The sequence below is a fragment of the Monodelphis domestica genome, chromosome 1 (genome assembly GCF_027887165.1).
Source record: "Monodelphis domestica isolate mMonDom1 chromosome 1, mMonDom1.pri, whole genome shotgun sequence".
NCBI lineage: Eukaryota > Metazoa > Chordata > Mammalia > Didelphimorphia > Didelphidae > Monodelphis > Monodelphis domestica.
In genome coordinates, this window is record NC_077227.1 from 386,310,431 (window position 1) to 386,337,506 (window position 27,076).

The 27,076-nt window shown below is 36.3% G+C and overlaps 1 protein-coding gene across 3 annotated transcripts in view; it reads right to left on the reverse strand.

The window, feature by feature from the left end:
- Positions 1 to 1,633: 1,633 nt before the first annotated feature.
- The window catches only part of SPINK5 (serine peptidase inhibitor Kazal type 5), a 92,065-nt gene continuing 66,622 nt past the window's right edge, over positions 1,634 to 27,076 (reverse strand). The window contains exons 23-35 of one of the 3 annotated variants that reach the window (XM_056811624.1): positions 25,809 to 25,936; positions 24,054 to 24,150; positions 23,555 to 23,682; positions 23,034 to 23,103; positions 19,865 to 19,992; positions 17,781 to 17,832; positions 12,014 to 12,141; positions 11,306 to 11,354; positions 7,782 to 7,870; positions 5,887 to 5,977; positions 5,320 to 5,450; positions 4,425 to 4,512; positions 1,634 to 3,699 (exon numbers count right to left, since the gene is read on the reverse strand). In XM_056811624.1, the coding sequence (XP_056667602.1) occupies positions 3,691 to 3,699; positions 4,425 to 4,512; positions 5,320 to 5,450; positions 5,887 to 5,977; positions 7,782 to 7,870; positions 11,306 to 11,354; positions 12,014 to 12,141; positions 17,781 to 17,832; positions 19,865 to 19,992; positions 23,034 to 23,103; positions 23,555 to 23,682; positions 24,054 to 24,150; positions 25,809 to 25,936 (1,188 nt within the window). In that variant the 3' untranslated portion in view covers positions 1,634 to 3,690. The remainder of the gene's footprint in view (positions 3,700 to 4,424; positions 4,513 to 5,319; positions 5,451 to 5,886; positions 5,978 to 7,781; positions 7,871 to 11,305; positions 11,355 to 12,013; positions 12,142 to 17,780; positions 17,833 to 19,864; positions 19,993 to 23,033; positions 23,104 to 23,554; positions 23,683 to 24,053; positions 24,151 to 25,808; positions 25,937 to 27,076) is intronic. The other 2 variants (XM_016428362.2, XM_056811623.1) reach the window with 2 other exon arrangements.

Here is a 27,076-nt window from a genome sequence, read left to right on the forward strand (position 1 = left end):
TTTGAATTATTTCTTTCTGTCTATTAGCAATATTTCTTCCTTCACCTGGGAGTTTTGGAATTTGAGTATAATATTCTTGGAGTGAGGTTCATTATAGGATCTCTTTTAGAGAGTTATGAGGGAATTCCTCTAGTTCTAGAATATCAGGTCAGTTTTCCTTGATAATTTTTTGAAAGATGATGTCTAGACTCTTTTTTAATCATGGTTTTCAGGATAATTCTTAGATTAGCTCTCCTGGATCTGTTTTCCAGGTCAGTTATTTTTCCAATTAGATTTTTCTCACATTTTCTTCTATTTTTTTTTTTATTCATTTGACTTTGTTTTATTGTTTCTTGATGTCTTATGTAGTGATTCCTTTCTGCATGCCCAATTCTAATTTTTAAATTAATATTTTCTTCAGTGACTTTTTTTCTACTTTCTTTTCCGATTGGACAATTATACTTTAAAAAAATATTTTCCTCAGTAAATTTTTGTGCCTCTTTTATTATGTGGCCAAATTTACCTTTTAAAGCATTCTTTCTTCAGTGAATTTTTGTATATCCTTTATCCATTTGGTAAATTTTTTTAAGAGGTTCTTTTCAGTTGATTTTGTGCCTTTTTTACCAATTGACTTATCCTGTTTTTTAAGGTATTTCCTCCAGTATTTTTTTTTGGACTCCTTTATCAAGCTGACTCTTTTTTCATTATTTTCCTGTCATTTCTTTGCCGAATTTTCTTCTACTTCTCTTATTTTATTTATAACATCCTTTTTGAGCTCCTACACTAATTCTTTTTGGACTTGAAACAGATTCATATTTTTCTGGGAGGCTTTGGATGAAACAGTATTGACTTTGTTGTCCTCTTCTGAATCTGTTTTGATCTTCCCTAGCACTGTAATACTTTTCTATTGTAAGATACTTTTTTGCTTGTTTATTTTCCAGTCTTTTTCTTGTCTAAGGAAATAAAAACTGTTACAGATGAACTCTGATCCCAGGGTAACAGAGAAGTCTTCCAAGCTTCAGATTCATTGTGCAGCTGCCTTCAGAGTTAGCTCTGGGGATCTGTAAGTTTTTAGTTTTTCCAAGTTGGTATGATCTAAGGAAAGGTATGCTTAATACTCTTACAAACTTTGCTCTGGTTTGATAAATAGTCTTTCAAAAATAATTGTCTTTGAATAAAAAGTAGTACAATAGAAAGAATGCTGAATTTAAAATAAGATCTGGACCTGAATCCAATCTTTACTAGCTATGTGACTTTGTTCAAGACCTCAGTTTATTCAGTTGCAAAATAAGATAGATAGTCTAGGCTATTGCCATCAAACTCAAAAACTGGAAGACACTAAACTATACATGAGGATCTCTGAGGGTCATATTTATTTTGTTTTAAAATTTAATATCATAATATCATCTCTCTTTTATTGAATTTGTATTTATTTCATTGAATATTTCCCAATTACATTTTAATTTGGTTTGAGCCACAGTTGGAAGGGTTGTGTCTGCATGAACACACAGGTCACACATTTGACCATTCTACTCTACATTCTGTCTAATTTTCCCCACCTTTCCTAGTTCTAAATCTCTGATTTTAAGATTTGATATAAAGTTCAATCACACAACTCACTCAAAGGCAGAGAAAGTATAAGAAATCATTTATTTTTAATGGATTCAGAATGACATGTGCCTTTAGAGTCACTCTTCAAACTATTTGTCTCTCTGAATATATTGAGATTATATATCAACCTTTGATTCATGTAAACAGAAAACGATTCTGTGATCTTCTGGAAATCATCAATCTGGAACATCTATTCTCTTTCAAGATGTCCATCATCTCATAGAGGCCATTCTACAGAATTTCATTGGAGGAAGGATTTTTCTATAGATGTTGAGGTTCTTCTGTATGTGATAAAGATGACCATTTATACTCCCCATTACAGTTTCTTTGGGCTGATCATATCAAGTCCCAGAATGATGCCAAGCCTCTTTAATGAGAACCAGTGCCATTCAAAAGTTATCAGTGAAATGAGCAATATAGAAAAAATTAGGAACTTATTAGAGAATCTTTTTGAGATACATTATTATATATGGATCATATGGGTCCAGAATTAAATAGATTCAGATCTTATTGAACTGGAGAAATTTTACAACATTTTAGGGCCACAGGTTGTTCCTTTGTATATGCATACATGGACATATGCCACAATCTTTTTTATCTCTTTCTTTTTTGTCATCTTTTTTGGCTCTACATTCTGCAGATCCATAAATTATGAGACCTCAAAATAGCAAGTTTCCCATAACAGAGTGAAAGAGGCAATATTAGGCTTCTGCTCTATCCTACTCCCTCCCATCCTCACTAAGACAATTCATTAATCTTCTCTACCTTCCCACTGTCCCATACATCTCTAATATCTTTATTGTCACTTATTCCTACACTTGTCTACAAACATTCTCAAATGTGAGAAATAGTAAGAATGCCTTCCCTTGAACCTTTTACTACACTAAAGTACTATCATTTCTCACTTATTCATCAATATTGAACATTTTTCATCTTTATCCTTTTTGACCTCTCTTTTTGAAACTTATAACTACTCATGGTAATCTGTCCTTCTTTAACTTCATAGACAACATCATTTCTTTGATCTCCTCCTACCTTTCTGACTTTTACTCCTCTACATTTTTTCTGTTTCCAAAATAGCTCCTTTACCCAACATTGCTAGCCTGGGTAAAGGCATAAGGGAGGAACTAATGTGAAGGAAGAATATTTCTTTATTTATTCTTCAAAATCTGCAATGAGAGATACAAAATCTATTGTGATTAGAGACCATATTAACAGTAATATTGTATACTGGAAGAAGAAAGAGTGAGTCTGATTGTACATGTATTGGATTAAAGTTGGTAGATATTGCTTGGTCTGCATGAGATTTCATGAGACTATTAGGAGTAGGCCCATTGAGAGGGATAGAAGTTAAAATGTAAGGTGATCCATTTTGTGCATGGTAGAGATGAAAGGGGGAAGCTCTTCCTGTTTGAAATGGGCATAAAGGAGGATGGCTCTTTTTGTATGGAATAGAGATGAAAAAGGAAAAAAAGGGATAGTTCAATCATTGTAGAATAAAGGTAAGAGCTGATAGCTCTGTCTGTGTGGGATGGATACGAGGCCAGTGGTCCTGCCCATGTGTAATGGATGTGAAGGGAGATGGCCCTTTCTGTAAGACAGAGGTGAAAGGAAATAGCCCTGTCTACTTAGGACAGAGATGAATAGAGAATGACTCATTCTATGCCTGTATGTAATAATGATGAGAATGATCTTGTGTGGCCTTCCATCAGGCTTCCCTTTTAGCAAAGGACCAGAGAAGCTATCTTTTAGCCCTCACTGGAGTTGTGCTCATGTCCCATCAGAAACAAAAAGTAAGATGATCATTCTGCTAAGTTTACTTTTATTGCACAAGCAGATGGACAGACAGCACCGTGACCAGGGGCCTCAGAGCACTGGCTGAATGCAGCATGTGTCTCCACACCAGGATCATAGAGTCCGGGAATAGAAGGATGGAAGACTGAAAATCAGTATGTCCTTTCCCCAGTAGCTCAGGATTGTTCTGCACAGTAAATAATACGTGCTTAGAAGAGTCCCTTATATATATATAGAAGGGTGAAGGCAGACTTTTCAGGGCTGAGCATTTGAACCTTTTCCTCAAGGTTCCAACTGATTCATCAATCATTTATCCTGGAAGAAGAGACAAAGACCAGAGACTATAAACTCAAGGTAAATCCAATTATAATCCAGCCAATCTCTGTCCCATTTTCTATTCTTTTTCTTCCCTGCTCTTTCACATGCATGAAAATAGCTTCTAAATAAACACAGATTCTCAGATTTTTGAAGACACCCTAGAAATTATGGCCAAATCTTTCTTCTTAAAGAGAAGGATGCTGAATCTTAGAGATGGAAAATAATGTAGCCAAGATCTTATAGTAAGTTTGAATTAGAGGCAGGCCTAGTAATTGGGCCTTGTAATAGAATCTCAGTGAATTTAAAGTCTATTCTAACTTTTAGTCTATTTCTACCTTTGTCAAATGGGTGGGGTTGACTAGGTCTCTCCAAGCTCTAACATCCTAATATAAAAATATTCCATCCACTAAAGAATTTTGTGCTTGTCTGGCTAGAGAAATATACTACTTCTGAAATCTGACCCTTTTGCTTCCTTGGGAAGAAAAAAATGTGAGTCTCCTCTGAATAAATTCAGCTCCAGTTTTCTGAAAGGGCAAAACTGGACTGAGGGTTAAGGCAGTGTCAAAGTAGAAGGATGGATCTGCTATTTGGCCTCTTAGCAGGAAAGCTATTTGTCCTCCATGGGCCTCAGATTAATCTTCTATAAAATGAAGGGGCCACACTAGGGTGAACTATTAGTACCTTTCCTGCTTTATAGCCTAGGTTCCTATATTTCTACTTACAATGCCTGAAGAATTTAGTGGGAGGGTTTCTCTAGGCTCATCTTCACACTTCCCTTCCTTCACCATTCGGATGTTGGTATGATTTAACCTGAAACAGAAGGACAGGGGAGAAAGAAACAGAGATAGTCAGAAACATAGAGACATAAAGAGAGAGAGAGAGAGAGAGAGTAATAGAGGATCAGAAAGATAGAGACAGAGAGACACAAGGAGACATGGTTACTAAGAGCTAAGGATTCAATTCAGTAGGTATCTAGGTATAAAAAACAAAAGACTAGAGGAAACAAGAAAGTAATAATGTGGAACTCCCCTTACAGAAACTATTTTTAATTTAGTCTATAGTTTAAAATCTTAGAGAGTTAATTGGAGGTAGTTCAACTCTATTTGCCTAGGATCACATAACCAGCTATGTTAGAACTTGAACCCAAAGTAAGAGACAGAATTTGAACCTAGGTCTTCAAAACTTCAGTCATCTCCAAATCCGCTATATTCCTCTGCCTTAAGCATGCCCATACTCATTAGATTCTCATAATACCTAGTTGTTAAGGGAGGCAGTATAAGGATCATTATCCTTCCACAAATAAAAAAAAACAACTGAGTCTCCGAAAAAAGGAAGTGATCTGGCCATGGTCACAAAAAACTACATTAATACATGTCTTCTGACTCCCACCACAGTGTTCCTCCCAGTATATAATACTTATACTATGAGAGTAAGCATGTTTCAAAGATCCAAGGTCAGTGAAGTTCTCTATCTGACTACCCTCAGCAGAGAGAGAGGAAGAGAGGAAAAAATGAAAAGGAGGGAGGAAAAAAATAAGAAAGGGGATTGGAAGGGGGAAACTGGTCTTACTGAAAAGTTTCAAAGTGCTTTAAAACCTTCCACAGGTTTAGTTCTTACAGATTTTCATGACACAGCAAACAAGGATGGTTGTACGTCTTGCCGTCTTCACCACACACATACTGCAAGTTCTTTGGGCACAGGTAGCCCTTTCTGGGAATTACTCTGTACTTCTGGCACATTTCAGACTCCTGAAAAGGAACCAAATAGACAGTCACTTACAAGAACTTTGTGTCTGCCATTTTCTCCCTCATCTTCTTAGTATATGAGTTGGAGTAAGGTTCTCCACATCTCTCTTAAAAAAGGAAAATTCTCAAGGCAGAGCAGCAATAGCTCAAAGTTAATTGCTCAAATTCTACTAATTCTAGAAGGCCCTAAAACATATATCTTGTGAACCGGGTCTGAAGAGAGCATAGACCGAAACAGGCAACTTGAAAATAATTTCTTTTTTTAGCCCCTCAAAGCAATCTCCCCATATTCCTCAATTCCTTGTGAGAGTTACCAAGGGAATCACTACTGGTTTAATTCATATTTCTCCTATATTCTCTTAAAAGTCAGTGGCATAAGCTATGGCTCTAGGGTTACAACAGAAGAAGAAAAGAAGTGGATTTTAATAGTTATACTCACCACAGAAAAAAATGGTTTACTTGGGTTTTTTTCTTCCTCCACAGAATTGATATATGGTTTTTCTTCACTTCTCTCCTGAGGTTCTCCTTTACTATATAGAATGGTAAGAAATGTATAATTGCTCTAAACATGTATTATGATTCTTATACCTTCTGAGAGAAGAGAGATAGGTAGGTATGTGTGTACATATATACATATATATGATAACTATGTATATGTGTATATATGAAGATATTTAGTATCTATTATAATTTATACTTAAATATTAAAGTAACTAAGTATAGTTTATTTAGATACTATAGAGTATACATATATAGATATATATATGCACATATATATTCATGCATAGTATCTCATATACACATTCCTTATATGTACTAAATATATACATATAGCATCTCCCTTAGTATATGTTCATATAGATGGGCAGATATACACATAATATACATTTAAAAATATATATACATACTTCTATATATGCATGTGCATATATACATATTACTTAGATATGTCTAAATATAAGTACATATGCTATGACTCATAATAAGAAGAATATCAAAGTTAGAAAATTAAGAAAAGTAAACTTTGGAAGGGATCTAAAATACTTAATTTTAGAGCTATAAAGTATAATAGATCATACCACATTAAAGACAGAAGAGATATCAGACACAGAATTTAAAAAAATTAAGTCAGAGGGACCTTAAATATAGACCACCAAATACTAGTGCCAGAAGTGGTCTTAGAAAATAGAATGTCAGAGCTAAAAGGAACACTAATTCCTAAAATGTCAGCATTTAGGGCTTTCTTAATACTCTGTTTTCTGGCTTCCTGATAGTACTGATAATGTCCCTTCCCAGTATGATATTATTTTTAAGAGCATTATGTTGATTTTAAAAATATTTTAAGATTTAATTTAAGCAAGCATTTTTTCAGTTTTGATCCTTTGATAAAAAGTTTCTTCAATAGGCCACAATATCTGTTATTTAGTTGGGGCAGGGGGTGGGGGGAATGCCCATATTATTGACTTGGATCATAAGTCCTTGGGATATTACAAGATCATAAGATCACAGATTCAAAGATGGGAGGGACATCAAAGATGATCAAGAGTACTATAGGAAACCGTTTGACTTTATTTATGATCTGTGATCCCTTAAGACAGAAGCAAAAACAAAAAAATAAAACAGTCTCTGATCTTGAGGGGCTCCCATTACTAAGGGAGAATGGTCAAAGTTTTGACTAAAGGTATGATATCCTTTTTCCTTGGAGCTATTTTGTACTTTTTAATATCAGGAACCCAGGACAGCTAAATCTCAGACAACCTAAACTTAGATGACTTCTTCACTGGCTTCATTTTACATTACCATATTTTGAATTCACTCTTACTTGAGAATCCCAATTTTGTATGTGAGGTGAGGAAGAGAAGAGTGATGACTTTAATTTTTTTTTCTTTTTTCTTTTTTTACCCTGATCTACAAGGTGAGGCTTCCAGGTCAGCTAATGGATCTACTGGTTGTGGAACCCTAGCTCAAGATCCTCCAGGCCCATATCTACACAGTCAAACTGAGTAGTTATCTAGAAAATTCAATGTCCATCTGTATTACCCATTTCATCTGCTTAATAATAGAGATGGTTGTCTCAATATCCCACCTCTTTTTTCTGTAATGTTCTCTATAGATAGTTTTGTTTATTTTAATTTTCATAGAAAAGTTCACTATGACTTCAAAATCCATGTCTATTTTAGGAAAGGATAATTTTGTGTACATTTAATTAGGCCCTTAAGACAAGGAGAAAAGTGAATGGTAGCCTCCCAATAGCCTAACAACCCTATCTGGAACAACAATGACAGCTACTAAACCATTCTCTGGGACAGCAGGAGTCAAGCAATATTTACTTACACTATTGCTTGAACTTGAACAGGGTCAGCAGCCTTGGAACTTTCAAGATTGCCACTGCTCCTTTGGCTCTGGGAATCATGACACTTGATCTGCCAAAGTAAGGAAACATGTTAAAACCATGGTTTGATGATTGAATCTCCCATGAAATGTTAGGCTTCATTAAGAGTACTGTGACATCCAGAACATAGCAGGTGATAGTTTGACTGTCCTCTGCCCTAGTCAGACCACATCTAGAGTATATTTCTTCCAAGAAGAGAAATCAGAATGCTAAAAGGTCTGAATCATCCCACTAGAGAATTGGATCAAGGAACTAGGGATATTTAGCCTGAAGAAGAGAAGACTGAAGAAAGACATGTATAAAAAATATTTGAAGGATTATCATCATTAAGAGGAATTAGACTTGTTCTGCTCAGACCCAAAGGACAGAAGTAGAATCAATAGATAAAATTTATAAAGATACAACTTCAATACTAAAGTAAGGAAAAATAATTAGACCTCTTCCATCAAAAGCTGGATAATCACTTGTTTAAATTGTTGTAAAGGGGATTGCTTTTCTGGTAGAGGTTGAGTGAAGTCACTTGTCAGGTGCCTTGCAGCTCTGAGATTCTGCAATTTTCCTATAGGCATATCAAACCCAACAACCAAACTCTATCTTTCTCCACAGACCCCATGCTCTTCTGAACTTTTCATTATTGGCAAGGGTACCCCATCTTCCTAGTCACCCAGTCTTGCAACCTAGGTATCATCCTAAACTCCTCACTTGCATTCACCCCCATTTTCATTCTGTTGTTGTATCTTATTGTTTATACTTTCACAACATTTCTCCCTTATGTTCCTCACTCTCCATTCTCACAACTTCCATCATGGAGCAGATTCTCATTATGTCACACCTGGACTAGTGGGGGAACTTAGTGGTTGTCCATCTGCATCATCTCTCCCAACTCTAGTCCTTCACCACTCAGATGTAAAAATAATTTTCCTAAAGTGCAAGACTGATTATGTCACTTCACTGCACAGTAAACTTTGGTGGCCCCCTGATATCTTCAGGATCAAATATAAATGTCTCTGTTGAAATCTGTTTGTACCTGTCTCCTCCAGAGTTAGACATGCATTGATGGAAACCATAAATGATGCTCTTTAGTGGACCCTTGTTTTGTTTTTTTTTTTAAACCCTTACCTTCCATCTTGGAGTCAATACTGTGTATTGGCTCCAAGGCAGAAGAGTGGTAAGGGCTAGGCAATGGGGGTCAAGTGACTTGCCCAGGGTCACACAGCTGGGAAGTGTCTGAGGCCAGATTTGAACCTAGGACCTCCCGTCTCTAAGCCTGGATCTCAATCCATTGAGCTACCTAGCTGCCCCCTGACCCTTGGGTTTTTGAGACACTCTTCTCACTTGGTTCTACTCCTACCTTTCTTACCATTCCTCCTCAGTCTCTTTAACTTGATTATCATCCAAATTATCTCCCTAGGAAAGTATAGATGTACTAGAAAAATATGCCTTCTCCTCATGGGCCCTTTTCTCTGTCAACATTCTATTTTTGGTGAAGTCTCAGTTGACATAGAGCTAATTATCTCCACGTAGGAGATCTGCATCACTAACTATCTAATGGAAAATCTAAAGTAGATAGATGTACAGCAGGTATCTCAAACTCAACATATCCAAAAGATTTTCCCCAACCCCACCACTTCACACTTTCCATTTATGTCTAGGGACCATTATCATTCTAGGCATGCAGATTCATAATGTTGGTGTCAACTTTGCTTCCTTTCATTGGCCAATCAGTGCCAAATATATATCTCCATCTCACTACTCATTTGGCAACCATCCTAGTTTGGACTCTCATCAACTTTGCTTGAAATACTGTAATAGCCCACTAAATAATTTCCCTTCCCCAATATTTTTCTATTTCATCCCTATCCTCTCTATATATTATTTTTTGTAACCCTTACCTTCTTTCTTAGAATTTATACTAAGTAACAGTTCCAAGGCAGAAGAGCAGTAAGGACTAGGCAACTGAGGTTAAGTGACTTGCGCAGGGTCACACAGATAGAAAGTGTATAGGGCCAGTTTTGAACCCAGTACCTTCCATTTCCTGACCTGACTCTCTTTCCATTGAGCCACATAACTGCCCCTGCCATACAGTTTTTAAGTAAAGGATCTTGCAGATGATCTAGTCTAAACCATTCATTTCACAGGTGAAGAACCTGAGGTGCAGAAAGGCTAAGTGATTTCCATATATAGTCATGTAAGTGGCTAATCTAAATTAAGTCTTTTTACAATGAAAACTTTATGTGTTTAATAAACATATTTAGTTCATTTTCATTTTAGGGTCCTTGAGAGTAGGAATGGTTTGATTTCTATCTTTGTACCCTCAGCATTTAGCATAATGCCTGGCATCAACTGTACTTAAATACTGATTGATTGATTTTAGATGAGAAAGAAGGAATATGAAATTATAATGAACATATCAATATTTCTCTTAAAATCCCCTTTTACTTTGTGTCAACCACCAAGATTTCATGAAACATATTATAGGAGAATCTGCTCTGACCTGAGCAAGGAGAAAGCCGTCTATCTAGCTATTTCTTATTCCTCTGGTTGAGCCTGTCCGGATCAAACAGCTTTTTCTTTCTATATCAGTGTTGAAATCCAAGAACTTCTGACTGAACTAAAGAAATTGGGAATTTTAACAATAGAAATAACTGGTTTAGTGCCAATGTGGGTATATTAGTCATATCTGGAGAAGTTGAGGGAGATAAAAAGGCGAAGGGAGGTAGAGAAAAAAAAATCAAGGGGATTTTTCTTTTCATATATTGGAAAGAATCTGAAATATTCAGCCAGTTCACTCCATCTCCTTTAATTTACAAATGAGAAGGCCTAAAGAATTTACTTGTAAGACATTTAAGTTGCTCGAGATGACAAAGCTAAGAAGTATTTGAATAAAAACTCAAACCCAAACTTCTGACTCTAAATGCAGGGCTTATTCTACTCTATTTTTATCTCATTTCAATTATCTAGATGGAATGGTATATAATGTCTTTCATTTATACAGCCAAAGGGCAAATGAAGGCTTGGACAAAACTAGGCCTATGTTCTTCAACGTATGAATTCTTGTCTCACTAGGGGAAGCTGAAAAAGCAAAATTAATGCACCATTCTACAGGAACTTAAAGCTTAATCTAATCTCTACTACCATGCAGAGAGTAAGTCCTTAGTATACACTTTTATATTAATTAATTCATTCATTCACTACTAAACCAGAAGGAAGGGCTCAAGACACTTTTCTTCTGTCCACTCTCTTGTTTTAAGATCTAGAGGGTCTCATCAGGGGAATCTTCTCTTATAGCCTGAAACCAAAAAACTACTTTCCCCTAACTAGGACATGTAAAGTGACAAGACCAGGATTTTCATGGCTTTAACCAAAGGGCTACAATCACAGGTAAGTACCAGTAAGCAATAAAGATAGACATAGGCCTGAGATGAGAAGGGGCCATTTCTAATCTGGTAAAATGGAAGAGAAATACCTTGTTATTTTCTTCTTGTATTCTTTTCCTTTCATTGGATTCTCTCTCACTAGAATAGAAAAGAGGAGAGGGGACATGGTTTTTTACCTGTACTATATGTATTTTAGCCAAATTTCTCTCCCATGTTAATCCCTGTCAAATGGAATTCTTAATATTATAAAACATCTTCTGACATTTACCTCTTATATGACCATGCACAAGTTACTTAACTATTTCAATATCTGATTTCCTCATGTATAAAATCAAAGATTCCAACTACATGGCCACAAAGGACCCTTCTAGCTCTAAATCTATGATACTATCATCTATGATGTCCTCAAAGTGGATGTTCCATCTCCCAATGTGGGATAGTCCATCTGCACCTTGGTTGACAGTTTCTACATGTTGTTATCACCAAAAATAAAAATAAAGGTCACATATTGTGACCAGATGTGGAAGTGTTTCGGGCCAGATTTGAACCCAGAAACTCCCATCTCCAGGCCTGGCTCTCTAGCCACTGAGTATCTAGATCTCACACACACACACACACACACACACACACACACACACACACATGCACACACACACACACACACACACATTATACACTGCATCTTTTTACAGATGATATGATATAAAGGAGGCCCAGAGAGATAGTGAGTTCCCCAAAATAATACCCTTGTTCTTTGAGGCTACATCATTAGCCCATTTGCAGAGTCCATTACTTACAAGACAGCTCGGCACATGGCACACTTATTGACATGCATCTTGCCATCTGGGCCCCTAATGGGGTCATTCTCTCTGGTGCAGATATATTTTTCATTATTCATTAGACTGCGATATTCATGACACTCATCCTGTTGATATTTTTAAAAAGTTACCATTCTTGTTTATTAGTTTGAGTTGTTCAATTATGACTGCGATGATTTAGCATATAATATATATATATATATTTATATGTACAATAGCTGTACTATATGTTCTATCTACACATTTAGATGTATACATATAAATATATATATATATGCATATATATATCCTCCCAGATTTCCCAAAAGTCAAGATCAATAAATAACACAGAGATATAAATATCTTTTCTATATAAAAAAATATAATCACACATCATATCATATAATAATCATATCACATGATTCCCTTTCCCTACAAACACAATAATTTTTCAAGGTAGATCTAAAAGTATCATTATATTGATTTTACACAGGAAAAAAATGTTTTGTTTATACTTATTATACAATTACCTTGTTTGTACTTATTTTAAAATCTGAGAAGAATTTATATTTATTTCTGACTACAAGTCTGTTCCTTCCTGACTGCAAGTCCAATATGTGGAACATTTGCTCAACCTATATGCTTCTAACTGAGGATTTTAGAGTCTAAGAAAGAGGGAATTTCAGCTGAAAGAAATATAGTCCAAGTTCTCATGGTGATGATGTTAATGAAAAGAAAAGGAAACAAAGAAGGAAAGGAAAAGGAAGGGAAGGCAAAAGGGGAAGGGAGAAGAAAAAAAGAGAGAAATGAGCTGTTATTAATGCTATTACAAGGCAGCCAGGTAGCACAGTGGACAACATAGTGTGAGGTTTGAAGTTGGGAAGACCTGAATTCAATTCTGGCCTCAGACACTTCCTAACTATATGACCCTGGGCAAGTCCCATAACCTTATTTGCCTGACCCTTGGCCTTCTGTCCTAGAGTTTTTACTAAGACAAAAAGTAAAGTTAAAACAAAACAACATATTACTGTCACACACTAGCCAACTTTTGTTTGCTATACTACCCAGTGAACACTAGATGTCATTCATGTCCCAAATAATAAGACTCCTCAGTCTTAATTTCATCCTTGAAGAGCACCTTATAGAAGAGCATCAAAAGGACCTCTGGGCTCATCTAGTGCAATTTCATCATTTTATAACAGGAAACTTAGTTTCAAAGAAATGAAAGGACTTGCCCCAGGTACATAGTTAGTAAGAAGCAGTGCCAGGATTCTAACCTAGGGTCCCAGATTCCAGAGTTATTCTGTCTACTACAACATGCTATCTTTTGGACCATAATAATTGCTCAAATTTATATAGCTCCAAATAATTTAATAAATACTATCTGTGCAGAAGTAGCTTTCTTGTTGGTAAAATGAATCCAGTAATAGTTACTTTCAGGATAAGTTATTATCACGGTAAATTGAAAGAACACAACCTTTTTGACAGAGCCAAAATCAAACCCAGATCTTCTCCCTAGTTGCTAAATCTTGGGATCCCATCATTGACCCTCTCTGGGCTTCACTTTCTTTATCTGTGAAGAGAGTTTCTAAACTAAATAATCACTGAACTTTCTTTCAGATCTGACTTTGTGAGAAAGGGAAAGTGACCAGTCAAAAGTCTCATTGTGAGTAAGAAGTCATCTCAGAACTGGAGGTCAGGCCTCCACATGCTTTCTTTAATGTTAGTAGCCTAGCCCAGTAATTGCTGGGTACTGTGGGTGGAAGAACTAATACTTTGGGCTTTACTACTGAATTCTTCCCCTTATTCCTTGTAAAAAATAGACTCGAATACAGGACTACAATCCCCACAAGCCTTTGCTCCACTTCCCCAGAACGCTTTGTAATCTCACGGGAATTCTGAGGTGGGCCGAGATCCAGGAAGGATTTAAACTGGTGGCAAAGGTTTTTGGGTTCTCTTTTGGACTTCCATTTTGGAGCAGATGCATCTCTTCTGGGATGTGAGGTTATCTGGCCTAGGCCTCTGGCCTAGGCACGTGTTTTTTCTTATTCTGTATTTTCTTTAATCTTTAACCTTTAATAAACCTCTAAAAAATATAATACTCCTTGCAGAGAGAAACTAATTTCTACCTGCCTCAATCTCCCCATATTCCTAAATTTTAATCTTTACAGTTTGGAGACCACGAAGGGATGAGAACTTCTCAAATATTTTAGCCTAGATAATGATTTTTTTAAAGCCAAATTTCTCCAAGATGCTCTTTAGAAAACTATCTTGATCAGCTCCTGCCTGTGGCCCTCTCCTGCTCCTGCTTCTGCAGCCTCTCACCTGGTGCCCAAGCTCCTGGCCCTGCTTGTTTTTTTTTTTTTTTACCCTCCCAAAGCTGTTGATCAGCTCCTGCCTGCCTGCCTACCTGCCGCCGCCATCCACTTCAGACAGCTGCAGCTTCTCCCAGCCCCACCCTGGTTGCCTGCTCTGCTGGGCCCTGCTTGTCTACGCTCTGACTCTGGCCCCGCCCCGGCCCCAGCCCAGCAGACTTTCTCTCGCTCACCTGGCCCACCTGATTCAACCTGATCACCTGATGACCTGCCTGCCCAACAAACCCAGATCCTTGGTGGGTAACAAAACAGGGGTGGGGGGGTGTATTGACTCCATGTGGGTGGCCTGGGCTCCACATGGACTGGGGATGGAGGAGGTATCAGAGCAGGGAAGAGAGAAAAGGGAGAGGAGAAGAAACAGATTTTTCAAACAGAAACTTAATAGCAATGGCCTGTTTAAAAGGATACCTTTTGACTGTTCTGGTAATTTCATTGATTTCACCTGCATGCCAGAAGAAAGATTCAGCTCAAAGATTCAACTTTGGGGAGTCAAATGGGTGGCTCAGGGCACTGAGAGCATGGTCCTGGGTTAAAATCTGGCCTCAGATACTTCCCAGCTATGGGGACCTGAGCAGACCCCTTAACCCCCATTGCCTAACCCTTTCTACTCTGCCTTCGGACAATAGACATTTAAATGCATAAACACACCTAAGGAACTTTAAAGACTAAAGGCTATATTCTAAGGCATTTCAGACTCCAATGGTTTATAAAAATCTCTGTATTCTATTGCATTTTTTGTTATGGTTTAACTTTGTGATTTTAAGTTCATATATTACTGGATTCAATATTATTCTGCTTGAACTGAAGGTTGATTGAATTTATTTTGAATATACTGAGTTTTAGAAATTCTGTTGTTTTTCCCCTATAACTATTGAACAAATATTATTGTGAATAAGCCCATATATGAAAAAACAGCTTTTTTCTATTTTGCCGAGGATAGATGGACTTCAGAACTGGTTATAATTGTATTAACAACATTGGAAAAATTTAATGTGCTAATAATACCTCAAATGATTTGATTTTAAGGGTTTTTGAAATATGGTTTTTGGAATTTATTTTTAACAATCTGATTATTTTTGCCTGCCCCTCCCATGAGGTAAGGCCCATTACAGTAGCTGAAGTGAAATACATTTTATAACCCCCAACCTTCCCGCATTTCTAAATATGTGAATGGAAGTTGGGCAGTTAATCTCAGGGCATTTGTATCCCTATAAGCCTCCAAGAAAAAGGAGCACCCCTTTATTTATACTCTTCAGCTCACTATTTACCTTCCACCAGAATATATAGATTTCTTGATTATGTTCTTAACCCAAGATGAGTTTTACTTTGTTTAAAAAAATATGTTTAAATACCAAGGTTGAAATATTGCTATGTTTGTAAAAATTGTGACAAATGTCCATCAATTCATAGGTTTTAAAAATGTCATATAGCAACTTATGTGAAATATGAAAGTGTGTTTATTTGCTATTGTAATTAATTGGGCTATTGAGAATTTTGGGGATTTTTGATAACTACATATTTGTACTAATGAATTTTTAAAAATGAAAAAATTGTTAACTTTGTTCAATTCATTTGCCTTCTACTCACAGTGATCATGGCCAGATATTAAAAGGAAATGGACCTCATTTTTTGTGAGAAAGCCTTGCATTTTATATTTTCTTAGCTGACTCAGAGTGTCAATGATTATAAGCTATATTTTTTGAAAATTTTAAAGCTCTTTTATTATTATATTGTTCTTACATGTGCAATATACTTTTTCAGTTTTTTTATTATTTTTTTCTCTCCTTTTTTATATTTCAAGCACATGCCACCAGCATTAAGATTTTCTTTAACTTTTTGACTTTTCAGTTCTACAAGTTTGAAATACATTTGCTAATGCATGCCCTAAAAAGCTTGTGACTATAAAAAACGATGCCACTAATTATTTAAATAAATTATGGGACTTTGCTTAATGATTCTGTCTGATTCCAGGACAAGATATACACACAAGAGCCATTGCACAGAGTCAAAGAAAGGCCAATCCAGGATGGATTGATGCATGTCTAGGCCAATACAAAGGTCTTGAACGTAGTGTGAAGACTCAAGGTTACTATGTTTATAATTGCTAGACATAGGCTTTCCTTGTGTCCACACTCACTCTGAAGATACTCACAGATGAGTATCCCTGAAAACTTGGCTCCTATAATCTGATCCCTTTCTTTTCTGCCTCTCATAGTGTGGCAACTTTCTGTAGTCCTGGCTGTTGACTGGATAAATGCATCATTGCTTAGATCATTTTAATTGGGCCCTGATTCAAGGGCCTGTTATAGATTTATTTTTCTTTTACTTGGAATTTTTACACATAAGTCTTTGATAGTCTATATTTTCATCCAGAAATTTTTTCTTTTCTTTTGGATTTTTGTGATATCTTTTTAATATCTCTTGCCAATTGATTCATATAGCTCAACCATGCATCCCTAAGTGATCCCGGTTTTTTTAATCGCCCTCTTAATGGGGGGAATGTAAAAAAAAAAAATATTATTTAAATTACAAAGTTTAAATTCCTTTTGAGAAGAATTTTAGGTAAACCAGATGCTACCTCTCTGAATCCAGAACTGAACTGTTGGAGAAGCCACCATGAAGAAGCCTCCAGACCACAAGTTGCACAAAATTGAACTTTGGGTGTGGTTGATTGAACATTTATTTGTATCTGTACTTTCATGCCAAAGGGGACTGCCCCCTAACTGGCTTTTTGTCAATGCGTTCAGCAATTATTGGGTTTGTTTGTTTTTTTTTTCTCTTACCATCAAATTATTGTAATCTTTAAATTGATTATGTTTTCATGATCCTTTGGAAAAAAAATTAATTTTTTTGCAAACGATCAAATGGAGAAATGTAAAAAATAGACTCGAATACAGGACTACAATCCCCATAAGCCTTTGCCCCACTTCCCCAAAATGCTTTGTAATCTCATGGGAATTCTGAGGTGGGCCGAGATCGAGGAAGGATTTAAGCTGGTGGCAAAGGTTTTTGGGTTCTCTTTTGGACTTCTGTTTTGGAGCAGATGCATCTCTTCTGTGATGTGAGGTTATCTGGCCTAGGCACGTGTTTTTTCTTATTCTGTATTTTCTTTAATCTTTAACCTTTAATAAACCTCTAAAAAATATAATACTCCTTGCAGAGAGAAACTAATTTCTACCTGCCTCAGTCTCCCCATATTCCTAAATTTTAATCTTTACATCCTTCAGATGGTACAACCTCTAAGTCAGTGGAGTAGATTTGCACCAGCCTTTGGCCAATCCCACAGAATCTCAAACAAGAAAAATAGTGTCCAAATGAGTGGATTGAAGTTATAGGTAATACTAGCCACTCTCAGCTATTGGTTACTAAATTAATATGGGGACATCTCTTACCTGGTCTTTGTTTTTATCATCAGTGATTTTTTTGTCTTGAGCTTCTTTCTCTCTGTAAGAAAGAGAGAAAGTACATTGGTTCCTGCAAAGGGATGAGTATGATACAATGGAAAAGGAGATGGCTGTGGCATCAAAGGGCCTAGGTTTGAATCTGAGAGCTCACTTCTAGCTATCTGTGAGCAAGTTTACTTAATTTCAGATTGTGTCATTCTTTAAGAACTCTTTATTGGATAGCATCAAAAGGATCTTAGGGTCATCTCTGGTCTTCAGTTCCCTCATGTGTGAAGTCAGGAGGTTGGATTAAGGTCCATTCCAGCTCTAGACCAAATATTTGTTGAGTTTCCCAGTGGTAATGCCAAATTAATTTCTGTCATGCTTTAATTATCTTATAATGCCTTTACCCACACGTGGTGTCATTATATTTGAAGGCAGAAGCATTAGAGTGCCAGATCTGCAGTCAAAGGACATAGGCTCAAATCCCTATTCTACTACCTACTGTAACCACTACTTAATATGATTCTGAATGGGACATTTTCTATCTTTGGTCAGTTTTCTTATCTGCCAAATGAGGGAGGAAAGATTTCCTGATCTCTAAAAACTCTTCTAGATATAAATAGAATGTTCATCTTAGGTGAAAGGATCAAAAACCCTTTCCAACACATTCACACACTTGTCATGACGCTAGCTTATCTCCATAACTTACCTCTACAACCTCCCCTCACCTCCCCCTCTAACCTTAATTCTGACCAGATCTCTGATTACTATGCTCAGGCCAGGTTAAGCACCAGCCTGGAACCCCATGTGAGTTTTCAACCCTCTAAGACTTTGCTTATACCATCGCTTCTGTCTAGTATATCTCCTTTGTGTCTACTTACCATTCCATTTACTACCTCCTTCCCCTTTCAAAGGCTATCACTGATTGTTATAATATATGTCTTACCTCCACTTTATACAATCTTTAACTTCCTTTAAATCTCATGCCTGACCCAGACATTAAATCTCAGTACTAGTGCCATATCCTACCTAAAGCAAATTAGATTATTTTTTCTTTCCCAGTAACAAATATTTTATTACTGGTCTTTTCATTCTCATATTAATTTTTTATTCGTTGATCTCTGCATCAGTTATCTTGCCCTAGTAGAATGTAATCTAAAGTACAGAGATTATTTTACATTTAGTTTTTGTAACCCCATCAATTAGTCTCTTTTACCTTATACACACTTGGAAAAGGCTTATTGATAGGTTTGGGGGGATACTTTAAGACCGGACTAATAATCTCTTCTCAAAAAGGGCTTCTCCCATTCTATCCCCCATAAAAAGCATTGATCTGTTCTCTAAACTCATATCATTTTTTTTCACCTGGCTTTTGGTACTTTCCCCACTTGATCTATGTAGCTATAAATTATATATATATATATATATATATATATATATATATATATATATATATATATATATATATATATATATATATAATTCACCAGTTAGGCCTTCAATTCCATAAAAGGGAAAGAACTTTATTATTACTAATAGTTTCCATTTCTATAGTACTTAAAATTTACAACAGTCCTGTGAAATAACAATCCCAGTTATCATTATTCCCATCTAACAGATGAGGAAAGTGAAATTCTAAAAAGAAGTGACTTACCAAGAGTCACATCACTGTGAAGTTTAAGCTGATGTTCTGTCCTCTAAGTTCAGCCCACTCATCCACAGTTCATTACATTGCTTTGGTTCCCCAATACAGGACCTCAGAAAGAGTAGGTCCTCAGCACTTAGCCTGTTTATATACATGTCTCACTCTCCCTGATTTCTTAGCTATCTGAGTTCTTGCTCTTCTCTCCATTTGATTGAAAACTCCTTGACATCAGGGCTTAAGTCTTCATGCTAAACATCCTCACACAAAGCACAGAACTTCACTCACAGAAGTTTCTTCAAAAATATTGACCAGACTGGATTGAATGAACTGAAAGAAGGAATTCATTCTTTCTATTTTGCCTTGCTCAAAACCAGCTCCAAGTTGACAGGAACTGAACATCTGGAAGCCCTCTCCTTTCAAGAAGTCACCACTTTGCTGTACTTACAAAATTTGTTTACACATGGCACATTTATTGCCGTGGGTCTTGCCATCAGGGCCCCTGACTGGGTCACTCTCTCGTGTACAAATCAGTTTTCCATCTTTCATCTGGTTACGGAACTCATCACAGTTGATCTGGAGGGAAAGACAAATAAGAAATGCCCAGTTGTCTCAGGAAGGCTTTCAAATCTGGCATGAATTATGTCAGTCAATAAACTATATTTATTATTAAAGTAACATTTTTAAACTTTGCTTTTTAAAGTAAATAATATTTAATATTGAAGTAAATATTTATTAACTGCCTGTTGTGTTCCAGTGTGCAGTGCTAAAAACTGGTGATACAAAAGGAGGTAAAAGTAGACACTACCCTTGAGAAGCTCACTTTCTAATGGAGAGAGACAACAGGCAAAGAAAGATGTATAAACAAGCTATTTATAGAATAAATAGTAAATAAGAAAGGAAAATAACTCTAATTAAGAGGGGTTGGGAAAAGCTTCCTGAGGAACATGGGATTTTAGTTGGAAAATAAAGAAAGATATGAGTGTTATAGGCAGAAAACTAGTCCTAAACTCCCGAGTTATGGTGTCCCCACTTCCTCTTCAAGTGAGGTTTACAGAATCAGCATTTAAAGTTGGATGGAGACTTAGAAAATAAAAGCTAAAGTATATCTTAAAGGACTTCTAGTCCAGCCACTGTTTTTATTACAGTTGAAGGAACTGATGAGTCAAGGTTGCAAAGAGATTAACAGGGTGATTATCTCCCCAGAGAAACTAGGGAAAGTCACCTTGGAGGAAGATCTGAGATCATGAATTCCAACTGAGCCCCATATCATCAGGTGCTCATTGATCTCAGAGTGATTTCTTGCTTCCCAAGCAGGCTTCTGGCTTCCAGTATCACCTTCCATTCAGTATTTCACACACTGCCACTTTAATCTCAATACTATGCTCTTATGTGCAGGTATTATAAGGCAGTTGTAAGACTAACAAATTGAAATTCTCAATCTGACATAGATATTAAACTTCTTGGGACCTGTTTACCCCTTTGTAAAATAAATCGTATTACTATTATTGTCATCTCATGAGGTAATTTTCAGGTAGAATTCAAAAATTCATTTTACAGAAGAGTAAAGTAAGCTCTAGAGATAGACAAAATTACACAGCTAATAAGTAGCAAAGCCAGGTCTCTATATTTTGGGTTCAATATACTTTTTTTTTCCTAGTTCATAGTTCACAGATCTTGAACAATAAGGCTCCAATGAGAAGAACCAGGAGAACATTATCTACAGTAACAGAAATATTGTATGAAGAGCAACTATGAAGAACAAAATCATCATCATCAAAGCAAGTTCCCAAAATATTTATAGGGGACACATGAAAAAGAAGTTACTGTTGCAGTCTGTTCCCAGATCAAAGCATGCCGCCATCTAATTCATTTCCTTTATGAGTTTTTCATTTTTTTTCATCTTATTATTGTCTTCAGACATGGCATGAGCAACATGGAAATACGTATTGGATGAAAGCACTAGTATTAACTATATCAGACTATTTACTGCCTCATAGTGGACGAAGGGAGAGGGAGAGAATCGGAATCATAAAATATCAGAAAATGATTTCCAATAACTATTTCTACATATAATTGGATGAAATAAAAGAAAAAAAAAAAGAGGCTCCAGAGGTCATCTAGTCCAACCACTTCAAAAAAGAAAAAGACGAGAAAAGACAAGAAAAAAGAGAGTAAAGCCAGGAAGGCCAAGCTACTTGTCCAAGATCACACAAATTGTATTCATCAGACCTGGGACTGGTACGTAGGTGCTCTAAATCTAAAGCCAACATTCTTTCCAGGCTGCTCACCTATACCATTGATTTGGATAAATATATAAATAGCATGCTCATCAAATGTGCAGATAACACAAAGAAGAAAGTTAACAAGACAGATGACAAAGAAAGAATTCAAAAGGATCTTGATAGACTAGCATACAGGGCTGAAGTTAAATAAAATTCAAATAGTGATAAATATCCTATATTTGACTACCCCTAAAAAATGAACTTCAGGAGGGAAAGCTAATAGAGTTGTTGTTCTGAAAAAGATTGATAGGATTTAATGGATTATGATTGCATTCAATATGAGTCAGCTCTATATGTGAAAGCCAAAAACTAGACTAGGGTGAGTTTGGGCTATAGTCAGAGCTATAATTTTCAAGAACAGGAATAGAATCATTGACTAGCCCTAACCCTCAAACCTCCTCTGGACTTTCGTGCTTGGCTCTGAGTGTTATAGTTTAAGAAAGGGATTGATAAGCTAGAGAATGTCCACAACAGCAAAAGTTGGTAAGGAAATGGTTATGACTCCATGAACTGAACCTTTTCAGCCTATTCAGAAGAAAATAGAGAAGAAATAGATGAATAACATTCAAGGATTTGAAGGGTTGTCCTATGGAGGAAGTATTAGACTTGAGGGCATAACCAGATGCATTGGATGGAAGTTACAGAGAAGAGAAGTTTCATGGAAGGAAAATTTTCTAACATTTGGCATTCTCCAAAGGTAGACTATTCTGCCTGGATAAGTGGGGGGTTCTCTTTTCTTGGAGGTCTTCTTCAAACAGAAGATGGATAATCACTTGTTGGTTATGTTATAGAAGGGATTTCTTTCATGAAAGGAACTTCCAATTAATTCCATGACTAATGAGCTCCCTTTAAATTCTTAGATTCTGTGATTCTGCAACTGCAGGGAATAGATAGTCCAGATCTTTTCTTTAAACATACTATTATTATATCCATAGTATTGCCTTCTACACAAAACTTTTGCTGATGCCCCAGGTACTAGTGCCTCCTTCTCAATGTTTATTTCTTTTGTATATGCTCTGGATATAAATGGATGTGCATACATTATAGAATATAAATTTTGGGGGGATAAAGAATGTTTGATTCTCTTTGCCTTGGTGACTACACTGCCTAGGTATATAATAGGTGCTTTATAAATGAATGTTTGTTGATTGATCAGGAAATTTTCTGGGAGGACAATGTTCCTAATATGACCTTTTCCAGGTCCAACACCTCCAAAGAAAGAATCTCTATTAGCCAGCCTTATTTCATACATCTTTGACCCAATCTGAGATGGTTCTAGGTACATAGAAGCTTGTACAAAGCCCAGCCCTAGCAGTCAGAGAAATAACCTACCTTTTCATAAGTAGTACTATTATTTTGCCTGTTGTTAGCAATTCTCTTGTTTTCTTCAGCTTCTTTAGCCCTAGCAGAGATGGAAGGGATAAAATTCTGTCAGATAGACATAAATAGATCATCTTTAAGGAATACATAGCATCAAAGATTAAAAAATGGAGATACCACTGAAAAGTCATCTAGTCCAATCAATGATTGCATCCCCATTTCCTCATTATTGATATAGAACCTTATTAAGCTTCCACTGGAATATCTAAGTCCTGTAACAGGGGGCTTTTTTTCATCCCAAATCAACCCATGCCAAAATCAGATGGCTTTCACTATTGGGAAGGGGAATCACAAGCTCCATGAGCAGCCTATTAGGGGAGAGTTCTGATAGTTAAGAAGCATTTTCCTGGAGTGAACTAATATCAGCTCCTTTATTCATTAGGAGAGATGACTTAATAGAACCCAGAGAAGTACCTCTCCAACATACCCCTACCCTTGCCAACTCCCCATTGCAGACATGTTCAGATACTCACAGGACTTCCTTACACATAGCACACTTGTTATTATAGGATTTGCCACTAGCATCACGTACAGGGTCACTCTCACGGGTACAACTGAGACTTCCTTTTTTCCACTCTTCCCGAAACTCAGCACATTTGTCCTGAAATAGTGAAGAGAGAGAAGTGCCTGCTATAGTAACTGACTGTCTGGACTCCTTGATCAGTTTGCTAAACCCAGTGGGTAGAAAGAAATATCCAAGTTAATGATGAGGGAAGTGTTCAGGATGCCCTGTGTGCTCTTTGGTGAAATCTAAGCTGCAGTTTCCTCCTCTGTAAAACAGGGTTAATTATTCTTAGATTTGAAGGATTTGATTTCCTGCTCTGTCTAATGGGATTTAAATGATCACTTTTTAACCTTATGACTATATGATTGAGTGAATTCAGGCTTCATACATTCCTGATCAGGGGGCAATGAAATTAATCAGTTGAATGCAGAAAGCTGAACTCAACTGTGGTAAATGATGCCTCTCACCTCAGGTTTTCCTGCTCCACCGCCCCCATGGTCATTTCTTTCAGCATTTCTCCGAGCTTCATCTTCCTTTCTCATTTTTTCTTCATTTTCTTGCTTGCTGGAAAGTATAAGCCAGGAGATAGATTACAAAGTGGGAAGCATGTATTGGAGATAGTTGACACATGTCTAAGCATTAACTTCATATTCACTGTATTTATGCCTTATGGGCTACATCAGGATTAGTGGTTACTCTTTGAGGTGGAGAAGTATTGCGGAGAGGACAGATCTGAGTCATTTTGCCTCTTGGAGCCTCAGTTTCCTTATCTGTAAAATGATTATACCTTTTTTTTTTCTTACCTCAACACATAATTAAGAGTCCTAAGACCTTGGAAAATATACATTTAAATGCCCTTTTCTACTTTTCCAGTTTTATACCTCACTTTCTCCATCAGTGTAGAATCCATTTACAGTTAATCAAACATACATTCCATCATCAGCCTCCATAAATGTGTACTAATTGCTCATTATGCTTATTTCTTAGCCCCTACCTCTTAGTTTATTTCTTAGTGCTCCTTCAAGATTCAGTTCAAATTCCATTTCCTGCAGGAGCCAGTCTCATGAGCTGCTAATACATTCACACTCCTTTTCATATTATCTTTTATCTATTCTGAATATATTATGTGTGGACCCAGTTATTGAAACATTGTACACTCCTTATTTTGAATGTACACTGCTTGAGGTCAAGAACTAGTTTTTGTCTTTCTTTGTATTCCCAAGGCTTAGCACTATGCCTGATACATAAGAAATATTTAATAAATTCTTGTTGACTGACTAAATAAGTGAAGAGATTGAGACCTCCTGGGTTAGGGCACTTGCCTCAGATAACCACCAAAATCAAACTCAGATCCCTTGATTTCAAATCCTGTGTTCTTTCTCCTATGACCCATTGCCTTGCTAGGGGTATTATAAAATTCATAGCATTATTGTTATTTCTGAGATGCAACATGGCAGGATGGACAGAGGACCTGCTTCAGAGTCAGTAAGTCCTGAATTCAAGTCTTTCCTCTGACACATACTAATTGTATGATCATGGGATACCCAGGTAACCTTCTTGTTCCACACATTACAGATGAACTATCAATTTGCTTTGTGTATGAATACATTTTAATTCATACTGATTTGCATGTGCTCATTATTTAACCAGAACTGGTACAGAAATTTGAGTGATCTTTTTCTTCAATTAGTTAATAAACATTTTTTTTGGCCAAGCACTGTTTTATTCCTTTAAAAGACTATAATGAAATAGTCTTTACCTAATTTGTGCAATGAAGCTTGTATATTAAACTCTTAACAAATGTTCAAAGTATTTTTTGCCCATCAGAGTAGACATTTAATTTATATAAAAATTATGAGTCATTATTAGAGTCATATTTATAGTCCCTGAGATTTTATAAAAAAGTTTTTTGGGGGGCCAAATAATCAATCCACATTTGAGAAAGGAGTTTCCATGTGGAGAATTGCATTTGTTCAAGAAATCCCAATTCAAACCAAAACTACATTTACATAGATGTTTCTAGGCATTTGTATGTAAATATGTCTGCATATATTTTTTCTATTATTTTGTATTTCTCTAAAAATCACTTGGGGAGTTTATTGGTAGGGGAGAAGTAGCGTAGAGAGTGCTGGGAATCAAATCACTGAACTTATGTTTTGACTAGGAGAACAAAGAGCTTCGTATTTAACACAAGCACCTCAAGCTCTTTGCCGTCTACTCACAAAAAGGATTTACACATGGCACATTTATTGCCATGTGTTTTTCCATCTGGGCCCCGAACTGGATCATTTTCTTTGGTGCAGAAAAGATTGCCCTTCCTCACAAGACTCCGAAATTCATTGCATGTGTCCTACAAAAAGAAGAGAATTATGGTGACCTTGGTATGTCAGAGATCCCTAGAACTTTTTAATTTAGATCACAAACATGAATTCTCTGAACAGACTTTAGAATGTCAGAACCCAAATGGACTTTAGGATAGAAAACATAAAATGTCAGAGATGAAGACATATGACATTCACTATAAAAATAGCCCAAAGAAGAGTTTAGTGTGATCTCCTAGGTTTTCAGAAGAAGATGCTGAGAGCTGTCAGAGCAAAAGTGACCTGCCCAAGGCCAAATTAATGTGTGGAGGTATAACTTGGGCTAGAGATGAGGCCCTTCAATTTTCACATTTTCATGTCTGATAAGCTTTCAACCATTACATACTTGTGGGTTTTTTTTTGAAATGTCCAACTTTGACTCACTAAGTAAATCCCAATGATTCTTCCCTGCACAGCCACTAGGAGGAATTATCTGTGAGCAATCAGTGACTGTGATTAAACAGATTCTGATTTCTTTTCATGATTATGATCTAAAGACTATATCATAACTTCAAGGGTTTTTTTTTTTTCTTTACTTGTTGGGTGAAGGCTTGGTACTGGATTATATAGACCTGTGGCATAAAAACTGGCAACTCTTCCCTCCATTTACAAGTTTGGAAAAGGAGGGGTTAGTCCTTTGGACAAGTTAGGAATTTTAGACTTTGAAAATATAAAGGAAAAAACAATGAGGCCCTGAAATTTGACATTGGGTAATCATAAAGACCACACTTGACCTAGAAGAAGAAATAAGGAAATACATAAACTCAGTTGATATGTTGGTTCGTTTTGTTGAACTGTTTTGTTTCCTCTCTTTTGAATTCTTTGTTAGGAAGTATTGCTCTATGGATGGGGAAATGGTGAGAACTACATTCAGAAATAAAGGTAATATCAGTGCAAAAGTTATCCTTAATGAATTTTTCAACAACTTTTAGGTTCTCTTTTATAGTCAATATCTCTTACCTCTCTAAATTCTCCCTAGAAATGAGTTTCAATAGAATATACTTTTACAGGAGAAGTTTACAAGGAGAAAATATGAGAACTTCTTTTATATCATCTCTCTCCATGCTCAGAAAGCTAAAAATGTTTTCCATTACCAAGAAGAAAAAGGCTAGGCACTCCAATTTGACATT